The following is a 14,210-nucleotide window of genomic DNA, read 5'->3' as shown; positions in this document are numbered from 1 at the left end:
CTGGTTGTGTTACCTCCCCAGCTGCAGCCCTCTCACAGCGTTTCAGGCATGTCCCCGGTGCGGCGCTAACAACCAGTAATCACTGTTCTAATTAGCAGTCTCCCATTCAAAGCAGGTCAGAGCCATGTCCTTGTTGTCTCCCTGCCTCTCAGACCAGCTGCCACCATTCAAATGAGGGGCACGCTGGTCCAAGCCAGACACAATGGTTTTTATCTCATTATGTGCTACGTTGAAAGTGACTGCAGCGTGTAATAATCATGAGACAGTCTCTGTCGTCTTTAGGAAATGCAGTCACTGAATTTTATTTTTGATAAGTTTTTCCTTCACTTCTGTGTACCAGCTGTCTTTTGACCTTCGTTGAGGAATGTAGGACACTTATAGGGCCCTATCTCGCACCCAGCGCAGCGCAGCGCAGAGCCTGACGCAAGTGTTTTTGCTTGTTTTAGCAGTTGTCTTGTCCAGCGCCCACATCGTTTACATAGCAAATGTACCTGCGCCCTTCTTTGCGCCCATAGGCGTGCTGGTCTTACATGGAAGTGTGTTCAGGTGCATTCTTGGCGTATTGCTATATTTTTTTTTTTTTTTTTTTAAGATTTGTTTTTATTATCAGAAGTTCTTACAAGATGTTAATGGTGTGTAGGAAGGATCTACAGTTTGATTCATTGAAAGTTGTATTTTACAAAAGGAAATACACACAAATGTATAACCTTACAGACACACCGTACAAGGATAATGATTTTCAATTTTTGAACATCAGAAGAGAAAATAAGACAAAAGGCTAAGTAAATAAAATAAAATCAATGCAAAACAAAAACACAAATATTACACAAACTTTGGCGTATTGCTATCTTGAGGCATTGGGAAGTGATCGCGCCGTCGACCAACAAAAACCTGGTCTGAAGTCAATAGCGCAGCATTTCATTGTTATTTTAACAGCAAATTAGTAAAATGCGCCTAGGCTTATGCACAGCGCGCGCACACTATGCTTGTTACACATACACACACACACACACACACAGAGGGAAGCACAGCAGCACACAAACATGCAAAAGATTACAAATAAAAATATTACATAATAGCAATGCGCCAAGGTAGAAACGCGCCTGGCTTTTAAAGGGAATGGGAGAGGACATTCTGATTGGTTTATTGCATGTTACTCTCAAAACACACCTATGAATTAATGAAGACACAAAGTACAACCCTTTTGAACCATGCGCCTGGCGAACTCGCAAAAGTAGATTTGGACACACCCTAAGCGCTTCACGCCGTGCGCTTAGATTGTTAAAATAGGGCCCATAAAGTTACTAGATGATACATAACGTAACTTTATCCGCAACTTTTTTCCTGTCAAATGAAAACTGATTTGTAATGAGGTTCTTTACAGAATCTGTATTTAACAGCTTGTAATTGTTATTTCAGCACGATGTTTTTGCGCTCCTTGAGTGGGTGATCATAATTACAGCAATTAGGATCTTTCTCCTCTTTCTTTCTGTCCTCATTTTTGTGTCTATAATGTGTGTGTGTGTGTGTGTGTGTGTGTGTGTGTGTGTGTGTGTGTGTGTGTGTGTGTGTGTGAGGGTGTCTCTATGTGTTTTCTTGCGTGTCTGGTTTTTTTCTTCCAAGCATATGGGCAAAAAATCCAAATAATAGCAATACCGTCTGTCACATCAGGGTGCTTTGTGTATCATGATGGAGATTATACATATTTTACCGCTATTTGTGCCCACCAAATGATCATATAAATATGTGTGGCATTGCAAAGCACTTTTGTGGAGCTTTGATGTAGATGTGAGTGATGATTGTACACACACACACACACATACAAGTGTAATCCAAGTTCTTGACTATTCTGGAAAATCACTCGAAGCACTTCAACAGTATCCTACAGTCTGTCTTCTATTCGTTTTAAATGTAGCATCATGTCTTGGGAATATCACTTAGGATAGAGTGTGGGCTGTTGCTTATTGCTTTGGGAGATACTTTTTCATTTCGACAGATATTGAAACGGTTGGTCAGCGATTATAGAAATGTTGGGACATGCCTGTTTTGGTTGGCTCGATACACCTACAGCGTCATGTGTTCCCATTTCACGAAGTTATGCACTCTCAATTAGTATTCAAAGCAGGTCTTCCCTTTTGGCGCAGACCTCTATCACGGCAGGAGCAACTGCTGTTCACCTTTTAGCCACAAGAGAGGGCAAAAGCGGTCACTGCCGCGTCCCATTCAAAGCTGACAGATCTGTAGTAGGTGATTGATGTCAACTGTGCGATGTTTCTGACCGCGGGATGGTTAGGAACTGGGGAATGTTTGTCAGGCTAAAATGAGTGATAATTCAGATGCTTTTCATGGCTGTCAAGACCACTGATGCAGAACACAACCACCTCTTCCTCCACAATTTGGTTAAATTCATATCGTAGATAGACTTGTTTTATGTCTGACTATAACCAAGTAGAACTAAAGACTATCTTATGATATTCGGTAATTAATGCAGGGCATATTGCAGTACTCAGCAGGCCAGTGATGAATATTTTAAAACTGCTCATGCCTCACATATTAATGCTTACATGTGCCATTACGTGGGTGCTTTTATCTAAAGTATACCATAAGTGCATTTTATCATTCACGGCCCCAGTGGGCACATAACTACTATAGTGCGGCCTTGCAGTACAGTATCAAGTGATTTTTAAATAGGGAATAACAAAAAAGTTGCACATTCTCAATATATGCACCTATATACTCAATTTAAAAGTGCATGCATGGTATATAAATCTAAATACCTGGACTTAAACAACAATGGCATTCTGCACCAAATTAAAGCGCCCATATTATGCTCATTTTCAGGTTCATAACTGTATTTTTAGGTTGTACCAGAATAGGTTTACATGGTTTAATTTTCAAAAAACACCATATTTTTTATGTATTGCACAGCTCTCTCTCACTGCTGCAGATCCTCTTTTCACCTGGTCTCTGTTTTAGCTACAGAGTGAGACCTCTTTTCATCTTCTTCTTCTGTACTATCTTTGATTGCACTCGCACATGCGCAGTAGCTCAGATGTAGAGCATGTCAGCTAGCTAACTCTAGAGACAGTAAAAGAAAGCCTGTTTCTCCAACTTTGGTCAGTTACAAGGCAGGATTAGCTGGGAGACTTCTAAATGAGGGCGCACATGTAAGTAGTTCTTTTGTAGATTATGGTGAACTTGTGTGTGTTGTAGCAGTGCTTTGCTATTGAGAACGACGTAGCATGCTAGCGTTAGCATGCTAACGCTAACGCTACAGTCCGAGCCGATTTGGAACAGCTCACTAGGAGACTGAAGGCAAGACATATTCAGAAACCATATCTTACTCAAAACAGCATGGATGGATGTTTTTTCAAAGTTTGTATGTGTGTGGAAGCACCAGAGACACAAAAGAACACCCCAAATCCCAGAAAAAGTGATTTTTTCATAATATGGGCACTTTAATAATTTTTATCATATTTACCACAGCCAAACTCTACATATTAGGAAAACAATTAGGACTAAGGAGTGCACTGTTTACTGATATGTTACGGGTTGATGTCCTTCAAACTCACAGTTATGTCTTCCTGCAGCATTTAAGCAAATAAATCAATATTGTGCCTGTTATTCAGTGTCATTCAGGAGTATATTTACTCCGTCTCTTTTGCTGCTGTGTTATGAGAAAAGAGAGATGTTGATCATGTATTCAACAGGCCTGCTCACTTTGCACTTTTATTGTGGGTATTTGTAGCTTTTGCATCATTCTGCCGCTTTTTTAGATGTTGATGCTGTGCTTTGTACACTTCGAAATGTCAAAATCGGTCACTAGTGACTATTGTTGGCCTTGTAGCCCAGTGGTATTCAGGTCACCCCCTATCTCTTTCTGTGTATGACTATGTTGTTTTTCATGTATTGTATACCTTGCTGCAAAACCAATTGCCCTCTGGGGACAAAATAAAGTTGAAAATTGCTGTCTTATGTGTTAACAATTTGATTGTTAACACAATTGTTGTTTGAGTGTTACCAATTTGTATTGCAGCCATACAGCAGGGAAATATGCTTGTCATGCTTTGATCATTACCAAAGCTGGGGTATGCATCGCTGTAGGAAGGCTGGCTTATGTATGAATTTCAGCCTCATAAAAGCAGGTCATCTAGCACTTATTATCATACTTTTTAGTGCACTTTTGAAAATATTACTGAAAATCTGGATTGCCGATGACAAATCACCACCAATTGTGACTTTTCAATTGGATTTATACATTTTGTGGATGAGCAGCCAATAACTGTTTCAACAGTGCATACAAAGTTTCGAGTTCTTGATCTTGCGTCCCTATTCGTGCAGTTGGGAATGTTGGTTATTTATTTACACTTAAATTACCTAGAAATATCTCACAGTCATATATCAACACATTCTCACTCCCATCGGGTAAAATACGGAAGCTTGGTCAGGTTCCTTTGGCGTTGTTATTGACGCTAAAAGTCTCCTTTAGCGTCATATCTAAACGCGCTTGGTCGGGACTACTGGTGCCTCTTTTGACGCAGTTAGGTTGAGGAAAAGATAGCGGGTGGACTTATAAAAGGTACGTTTCCGTGACAAGCTGGACAAGTAAGGAAGAGTCGGGTTTAGTAAAGATGAACGGGACAGTTGGGTTTAGGAAAAGTGAAACGCAGGAAACGAAGCCTGGGGTGAAAATCCTACAAGCAACGTGATATCATGACTTTGCGTAAACATACACGCCCACTTTCTTCCAAGTGGCGTGTTATCTGTACGCATTTTGAGCTATGCGCGAGTATGTCTACGCTGTATACATCGGACGTTAACATACACGCCACTTTCTACAAGTAGCGCGTTATCGCGTAAACATACACGGCACTTTCTAAAGCCGAGTGGTGTGTTATCTGCACGCATTTTGAGCGCCGTATACAGCAGACGGGTTGGGTTTAGGAAAAGAAGAACCGGTTGGGTTTAGGAAAAGAACAACGAGGTTGGATTTAATAAAAGAAAAAAGCGACGGTTGAGGTTAGGAAACGTGACACACAGGACGCAATCCCCGCTCTCCTGGGTGAAAGTCCTGTGTTTGACCCATCCTCCACCCCGACCATCCTCCCTACGCCGATTTTCGCCCTTTCATACTACTCGCTACGGCGTAAATTCACACGCAGTCGCAAGGTAATGTAAGTCAATGGAGGCCAAACGGCGTTGATAAACACGCTAAAAAGCGAGTATGCGTCTTGATAACACGCCAGTAATGGCATACGAATTGGCGTGTCAGACATACGCCACTTCATGAGATCAGTCTGAATTTCAGGGCTTTGGTACTACTCGCTACAGTTGTTGCATATGTAAAATTTTTGCAAAAGAGGCTTGCTGTGCTCGTTTACATCGTATAAAGTGCACATAGCGTGTTTGGTGATCCGCCAATTACGCCATTACAACTGCAATTGTCCCTGCGTATCTGTCTGGGCATCTCTGCTCGTCATGTCTGTGCTATAAGTTCTACTTTGGGACATCAGGGTTTTATTTGCAGCTTTATTTCACTGCAGTGCTCCTCACCCAAACAAACACAGTTTTGTATTCATGACACAGCCTGAGCGGAGGGCAAAGAGTTCCATCTCATATCTTACACCTACACTCGCTCTTTTTCTGTTCCTCATTCACTTTTCCTGTGGATCAGCTCTTTTTCTGTTGGTGACTTTCTCTCCTATTTGATCTGTTTCGTTTTTTTTCTTGTGTTCCTTTGCAATTATATCAGTCATGCCCCATAGCAATATGACCAAATTATTCTATTATACCATAATTGTTAATTAGGCTAACTCATATTATAGTAATTTGATTGAGTTGACCTCAACAACTCTCAACTTGTTTATATTTTAAGAAGTAAAGGTTAGCTGTCTCTACCGCTCTCTATCTCATACCAACTCTCTCTCTCTCTCTCTCTCTCTCTCTCACTATATGTGTGTGTCTAAGCATGGCTTGTTCTGTAGCCCCTAACTGTCCGTGACCTAAAAAGCTTGCTAATTGCAGGTGAGGGAGGACACAGCAGCTGTTCTGCTGCCCTCCTGTCTGAACTGCAGCGTGACAAAAATCAGCCTCCAAGCTCACCTGCATAACAACAAACACGTTTTATTTCATTATAACCTGTCTGCCCTTTCAGAAGCACCCTGTTTTGCAAAATCTGTCCAATGTCATCCAAAACAAAGTTATTTGCATTCACATTTTAAAGGAGGTAAATTGTAGATGCTTTGAAGCCTCATGGGGGCCCACATTGTAAAATGGATGGTAATAATAATTTATACTTTATTAATCCCGCAAGGGGGAATTCCAATGTTTTCACTCTGTTGTTATTACACACACATGTTCAGTACCTATACATGCACTAATGGAGAGATGTCAGAGTGAGGGAGCTGCCCATGGAAAGGCACTCCAAGCAGTTGGGGGTTTGGTGCCTTGCTCAAAGGCACCTTGGCAGTGCCCTGAAGGTGAACTGGCACCTCTCCAGCTACCAGTCCACCACCATACTTTGGTCTGATGGGGACTTGAACCAGTGACCCTCCGGTTCCCAACCCAACTCACTACAGACTAAGCTACTGCTACCCTGAGCTACTGCCACCCAAGATGGTAGAGGCCGGCAAAGGCTGCCAGTCTTGTTGGCTTTTGGTGCTAATATCAGCATCTCAAAAGGAATTGGCAAATTATATAGTGTGAAATGCAACAAACAGCTCTCCCAAATCCTTTACTAAATCAGTGGTCCCCATCCATTTCTTTGATACCCATTAAAGGGGGTTGGAGAAGAGAAAAAAAAGAGAGATTAAAAAATAAAAAATAAAAACATTTGAAAAACCTGTATTAAACTGAACACCAAAGAGTCAGTGTGTCTGCCTGGTATACTCTCGGACTGGCGATTTAAGTCGCCGGTCCTCATCAGTATAGTTGTATGTGTCACGTAGCTCTCCACAAGCAGAAAAAACGAGGAGCTTAAAACGCAACTTGCGATGTGATCTTGTGATCTGGATGGCGAAGGATAACTCTGGGAGGTGGAACGGGTGTGTGTGTCGGGATTCTGCCTTTTCACACTGCGAAACAGGTTTGTGGATCTGAATGTTGCGATTTCCGTTTCATATCGCATATCGTTACAGCCCTGATTAATAGATCATACCAATCTATTATCTGTCCATTTGCAGTAAGCCAGTTAGCTTAGCATAAAGACTGTAAATAGCTGGGAAACAGCTAGCTTCCCAGCATCTTAAGATCATTAATAAGCGTGCTATATCTCATTTGTTTAATCTGTAAAAGCTGAAGTACAAAAATGACAATTCACCGTTTTACGGTGGGTTACTGTATGTGCTGTAGAGTTTAGATTCTCTGCCCGAGCCCGTAATTTTCCGGCACTATACTCGGGCCGGGCCAGGCCGGGCTGGGCCCTTGCATTTGTGTGTGTTTTTTTTTAAATTATTACTTTATTAGCCTAATTGGGTGGGGAGAAATCTATGCCATAATCATACATATTATCTACATAGGGTATATTTAGGCCAAAGTAACAAATGTGTCCAAAAAGTTACACAAGTTAGACTACAGTTACAAAATGCAACAGGTGTCATGCACACATCACATTGGGCCTGCTCTGCTGTGTATAGCATGGAGCTTGAGGATGTAAGCTAAAGAAAAAAAGAAAAACAGGAGAATTACCTTTGAGCAAGTTTGGAGGAAAGTCGGAGGTATGGAACCATTTTAAACAAGTCGTGGGAAGTGACACCATACGTGTCAGTTTTGTCGAGTGCATTAAGTGCGGCACGCTGTTCGCCTATGACAGCAGATAAAACGGGGACTTGGACGATGAACAGACACGTGAAGCAGGCTCGCCGTGGCAGAAAAGATGATAGTCAGCCTTCACCGTCCTCTTTTGTCTTCTCCTAGCAAAGGCTGCCCCTGAGGGCGAGGCAAGCCCCTCACAGAGAAATGCGTTGAGTTTCTTCATTCGGATGCATTTGCGATCAAAACAAACAGCGCAGTTTAGGCTACATGCCTCGTCCTTTTTGCATTATTCATTAAGATAATTCTTCATTAAGATTTCTGTAGTTCAAACAACTCTGAATTGTAGTTGACAACATCAGTTATAGCCTAACAGCCCACGTATTAAAAAAGTGTCGGGTTTAAATCGTGCTCGGGCTTTTAATTACAGTATTACGGGCTCGGGTAGTGTCAGGCTTGATTTTTTGGACCCGATCTAAGCTCTGATGTGCTGGACTATTTCTTGGTTGGTAGCAGTAACTACCTGCAGTTCCCTCTGGTTGTCTGGCAACTTCTCCCAGCCAAAAAAAATGTAGCAATTCTGTTTTCCTTAGGCTATTCCTTATTCTGTCTTTGAATTATGAATGAATACTTTTATTTTCAAATGGAATAGTCAAACTATTTCATAAAATGCTGTTAATAATGCTGTTATTCTACTTTTTCTTGTTTATTTACTTGTAAGTTTCTTCCTATCTCATTCCATCCAATTAATGTTAACTACTTTATCATTTTAACGTTTCGATATCTTAGTTGCTTTAGTTTAAAGACAGCTTCCTCTAATTTAAAGACATGTAAGCAATCACCTGGGGCAGCAGCACTCTGATTGGCCAGGACATAGTAGCTTTTCAAAATGTATAATTGTATTAATTAATTACAATCTAAGACTGTCTAGAATTATTCTGGCAGCACACATCACATATGTTTAGCAATTTAGAGTCATGCTGGTGTTCATCCTAAAGGGAAAGTCTGAATTTACCCTCCACTATATTCATGCTGCTAACAGACACTGTGGTGGAAGATTTATGTTCCATGAACTTCGGCGGGGGTCACCGAGTTCGAACACTAAAATGAGAAAATCATTATGTACCTCCACACCAGAGGGGGGGAGTGTGGCACTTCCTGAATCAGGCTGCTCCACTCCCTTTTCTCTCTCCTCCCTCCATTTCTCATCCCTCCCTCGCTCGCCTCTCTTCAGCGATCACAGCACTACTGCAGAGAGACATGCAAGCCACTTTGATCATCGCACCAGGGGAGGAGAGTGAGAGAGAGAGATAGGGAGGGAGCGAGGGAAGGAGGGATAGAGAAAGAGAGAGGGAGAGCACGTAGAGTCAGGGTATCATGCAGCAGGACATCGGGGCCGATGTTGAATTTGACATTCATTCTACAGCTGATGGAACGGCAGATCAGCCGGCTAATGGAGAGCTAACAGAGAAATGGAAGAGGGAGTGAGTGAGTGAGCAAGGCAGTGTGAATAAGTGAGCGGATAACAGAACTATGTAGAGAGAAAGTGATAGCGTGAACAAGGACATGGCAGAGTAAAAAAGGACGAAAGAGTAATTTGAAGAAGAAAAAAAAAGTACAGAAAGACAAAGGACAGAGCGTTCTTTGTCCAGTTTACTTCACCCAGTGGGTTAAAACCAGTGCCAACAGTATAGAACATGTTGCGGTACACACTGTTTGCACCCTGAGGAAGTCTTGCCTGTGCTGCAATGTGCTGCTGCATTTTCTACCACTATTACCCCGACAAGATCAAGCATTTGAATGTTCTCTGTGAGAAAATGCTGCGCAGTGTGAGATGGCCAAGCCGAGGCAGCTAATGCTGTAGCAAACCTATTATGATGTGTATGATGGTGTTGCATGCTATGGCGGCTATTCCATTGAAACATGGATGTATTACAGCAAGTCCAACTGAAATCACAAAAACTATCCCGTTAGGAATAAAGAAAATCAGAAATGCACCTGGGGGTGCCCGGATAGTTCAGTTGGTAGAGCGGGCTCCCATAAGTGCGGATCGGGCTGCATTTTTCTGTCCGAGCCCGGCCCGCGTCCGACAGAGCAGTAACCGAACCCGGCCCGAGCCCGACAGGCATTAAAATATTTATGTCCGAGCCCGACCCGAGCCCGACACAGTTAAAATCTCATATTTTTTTCTCATACTAATGACATGTACGTTTGTCTGTGTGGAAAGCCCGCTTCTATTACGCAACTGTAGGCATTCGGAAACGTCAACAGATGAGCACATCAGCGCACACAGGGCAACATGCGCACGTTAGCACAGGCGTGCACCTACATAATAAGCTTTTTTAAATTTAATATGATCAATGCCTTATCGCGCTGATGTGACCGAGCCCGACCTGAACCCGAACGTCATTTCTAAATATCTGTCCAAACCCGGCCCGACGGGCACGGTTCCGGTATCCATCCTCTGATATGTAGAGGTTTACTCCTCGATGCAGGGGGCCAGGGGTTGGACTCCGACCTGCGGCCCTTTGATGCATGTCATTCCCCCCCCCCTCTCTCTCCCCCTTTCATTTCTTCAGCTGTCCTGTCAATAAAGGCCTAAAAATGCCCAAAAAATAATCTTAAAAAAAGAAGAAATCCACCTGGGCCACTGTAGAGATTTGAGGGACAGCTGACTTAACTGTGACGCTGAAAAAGAAAAGACCAGACCGTTCAGCGTCTAAACTGACCGATCTTTTAAACATATATGTTTCTAAGCTGTTTAATGTGCCACAGCTGACTAAATAGGCTATCTAGCCTGCAAAATGAATGTTGAACAGTGTTTCACTGTTTAGCAAGAAAGCAAAAGTAAGTTGGACTGACCAATTCTTGCTCGTCTCTATAGGTGTCAAGGCTCGTGTGGTAGCAGGTTGCAAAAAAAATCAATAAAAAAGCAACCTCCAATCAGATCCCAGAAACTCCAATAATGATCTTCTCTTCCATCGGCATTTTCCACACCTGGAAAAAATAAAACATACATTTCCTGGCAAACCGCTGCATTTTCTTTGACAGTTTGTCGGCAAACCAAAAGCTCCTTGACAAACTTCAGCCACATTTACATCAGGTTTAAATTTGCCGAGGCATTTCATTTGAGTCCCATAGAAAAGGAAGGGCTAAACTTTCTTTCAATTGGCTAAGCAACTTGAGTTGCATCACGTTCAGGGATTCTTTACCATCAGACCTTTTTAAAGACAGATTATATAGTCTGTCAAAGGGTTAAATGACTGGCAGTACCCAGTGCACCCTGCTGCTGTGTCTCTCTCACCTTCAAATCTCTAGAATCGCATCTTTCTCTTATTTTTGCTATCTGTCTTTCTCTGTCTTTTCGCTAAAATGCCTTAAAAGTGCTCCAAGCGATGTTGGGTGACGTCACTTCTTGTTGACGTTCGAAGTATAGTCAAACAAAACGGAGGCTAGCTCACCCCTCCCTCCTCCTCCTCCTCCTCCATCCCGTCCCCTCCCCCTCCCTTCCGTGCGCTAACCCCCCAACCCCAAATCCTTCTCGTCGGTTATTGGCTATGTTTTGTGGTGCAGGTTGGCACAGTTTGTTTTTGTTGGCGTTTGTGGAGCCTCGGCTGTCTACAGAGACTACGTTTTTTTTTACAGTGTGTTCAGGGGACAGGCAGCTAGCGGATAGTGAGGAGATGTTTGCCGTATGAGACAAAAAATTTCTTAGCCTAAAAAGCGCGTGACATCGCTTAGAGCACCTTTAAATCCTAACGTAGACTGGTCCTCTAGGGTCTAACTGGACTCTGCAACACAAACAAACACTCATTCTGTTCCCTATGGGGGGGTTCAATTTTTATTCTTCATCAGGACTTGATGCATCCAAGTTCAGAGTCATTCAGTTTTGGCACCTTGAAAGACATTACGCTTTTTTAAAACTTTTTTTTTTTTAATTCTCATTTACAGCAACACAACGCAAAAACCAACAAACAAGAAAAATGAGACAAAGAAAGAGGCTAAGGCTGTGTGAGAGTTCAAATGAACCGAGAAAATAAAAATGAAATGAAAAGTCAAGATAAGATTTTCTTCTGTTGAAAAACAAAAAGCCTTGATACGTTGTCCAAAGTTTGTTCTTTTCGTTTTAAGCGTAATGAAGCCCCACCCCAAATTACCCACTCAAAAAAAAAATAAGAAAAAAATAAGAAAAGAAAAATTTAAATAGACACAGTACTGGAACATTAATTTCTACTTTGTCACCCCCACTGCCCTTACATGGTATCATTGTTCAGCTGTTCAAAACGTAGGTTCCTTAAAAGCAGATCGGATGATTTTGATTTAGCATGCATGTAAATTCTTAATTTTTTTTTTGGAGTCACTTAGCTTCACCTTGCTGGTAGCCACGTTGTCTCACGCACTACTTTGTGTCTTTGGCAGTAGTGACGTCTCATTGTCCACAGTCTTCTTCAAGTTTGCAGAGAGATCCTCCATTACCCAGAGTTCTCTCTTCACTCTGCCCCTTTACGGAGCAAAAAAAAAAAAAAAAAAAAAAAAGTGAGGTCAATCTTTTCAATTCTAGTCGACCCCGAACAAGGATGGCTGCCAGGGTTTCGGCGGAAGGCCAAAAGATTAGTTTTTTTTTTGTGGTTGTTGTAAAAGAATGTGATAATGTGTCTAATACTAACCAATAGGAGTTTATCAAGTAGGCGGAAGCCTTTGCCCGTCAAATGAGCCAGTCACGAAGAATCCTCGGTCTTGGTTTAGTTTCCATGACGACTTGATTTAATTTCACTTGTTAAGTTACTTTGTTTTCCTTCTTTTTTTCTTCTTTTCTTGTTGATATTTTTGCGACAGGGAAGTGTAGTCATGATTTATTAACATATATATATATATATATATATATATATATTCTTTTATTTATATATAATCAATACATATATTAACTTATGTGTGTGTTTTTTTTTTAATGTGTTTCTTTTTTTGCGGCCTGAATTTGCTCCCTGCTAAAATCCCACACCGCGATTGGTTCACAGTATTAATGCGAATAAAGGATGAAATCAAGAAGATACAGCAACTAAAGAAAGGAGTGGGGTTTAAGGGAAGGTTAAGGTGTGTCGCGTTGGGGGGCGGGGCTTGTGGGATGGTGGTGCGAGGGCGGGATCATAGGCGGGGCCGAGGGGGGTCAACTAACGCCCCCCTTTTCCATCAGACTGAGGAAGAGTAAAAAATATAAAGTTCACCTTTAAACGGGCAGTCTGGCCCAGCCCACCACTTCGCGGTTCCACAGCCCCGAGACGGACAACCAAACCCCCGCCCCCCGCACCACCCCCAACCTAAACTCCTCTTTCCCCATCCTCCCCCTCATATCTTTACAAACATGTTCAAAACATTGTTAAACAATGGTAGATGGGAAAATCATGCATGTTCCTTTTTTTTTTTTTTTTTTTTAACGCATTTTTTTTCCGTTTCCTTTTTTTTAAAACAGAAACTAAGTGATCATCTGAGAACTTCCCCTCTGTCGCTATTACCCCCTCACTCCATGTAGCCATTAAAGCCCCCCTTCTTCCCTTTCGTCTCCTTTACACCATTATCCGTCTTTTGCCGCCTCCCCCCAAATTCGCTCTGATTTTTTTATTTAATTTTTTTTGTATTGTCTGAGGTCCCTCTCATCAGTTTCATACTGGTGTGGTGCGTCGGTTGGCGGTGCCGCCTGAGTCTTTCAGGTCCTTCTGGATACAGTTGTGGACCTGCAGGAAGTTGTGGTCCCTCTCCGTGGAGTTGTAGGTGGCTGTCGGGGTGCCCGTTTGGCCCTTGGGCAGCGTGTACATGGACAGCTCGGTGGAGGGCAGCGTCCCGAAGGCCTTCAGGCCCACGGCGGCGACGCCTCGCGGGAGTGCGAGGGATCCGTGGACCGGGACGAAGAGCGTGAGCGGCGTCGATAGCGGTAGCGGTAGCTGGGGATGCGCGTGATGGCAGCACCTTGGAGGTAGTCGGCGGCTCGCGCCCCCACGCGCAACTCCCGATGGCGGTCGATGAACATGTGCACGGCCAGCACGCCCACCATTTCGGCCATGATGAAGGAGAGGGCGCCGAAGTAGAAGGACCAGCCGTAGGAGTAGCTGTTCTTCTTGGAGTCACTCTTGGAAGGGTCCCCAGCGTTGGCTGATATGTACACAATGATTCCTATGATGTTGCTCAGGCCTGGGACAGAGGAAGAGGGAATAGGATTAGATCAAAACTAAAACACAGCCAAACTGTTACTCAAGTAGGCCCAAAATCATCACACTTATTATCATTGGCAGCTGAAAAAAAGAACAAAGGAACCAAGGGTAAAAGAGTCCTCAGCTTTGACTGCTTAGCGTCTTCGGCATTTACATTTTTTCTAAAATCAAGTTTTCTAGTGAAGCGGCCTGCCTAATTCTTTACAGAAAATTCATGAAAAAAAGTTGATTTTTTATTTTTATTTTTTATTTTTAAAC

The 14,210-nt window shown here is 42.6% G+C and overlaps 1 protein-coding gene across 1 annotated transcript in view; it reads right to left on the bottom strand.

Moving 5' to 3' along the window:
- Positions 1–13,406: 13,406 nt before the first annotated feature.
- The window catches only part of cacng2b (calcium channel, voltage-dependent, gamma subunit 2b), a 67,733-nt gene continuing 66,929 nt past the window's right edge, over positions 13,407–14,210 (bottom strand). Inside the window, 2 exon segments of the mRNA XM_028565474.1 lie at positions 13,407–13,601; positions 13,604–13,932. Of these exon segments, the coding sequence (XP_028421275.1) occupies positions 13,407–13,601; positions 13,604–13,932 (524 nt within the window).

Source organism: Perca flavescens, chromosome 2 (assembly GCF_004354835.1).
Source record: "Perca flavescens isolate YP-PL-M2 chromosome 2, PFLA_1.0, whole genome shotgun sequence".
Lineage (NCBI taxonomy): Eukaryota > Metazoa > Chordata > Actinopteri > Perciformes > Percidae > Perca > Perca flavescens.
This window is presented reverse-complemented; position numbering and strand designations above follow the sequence as displayed.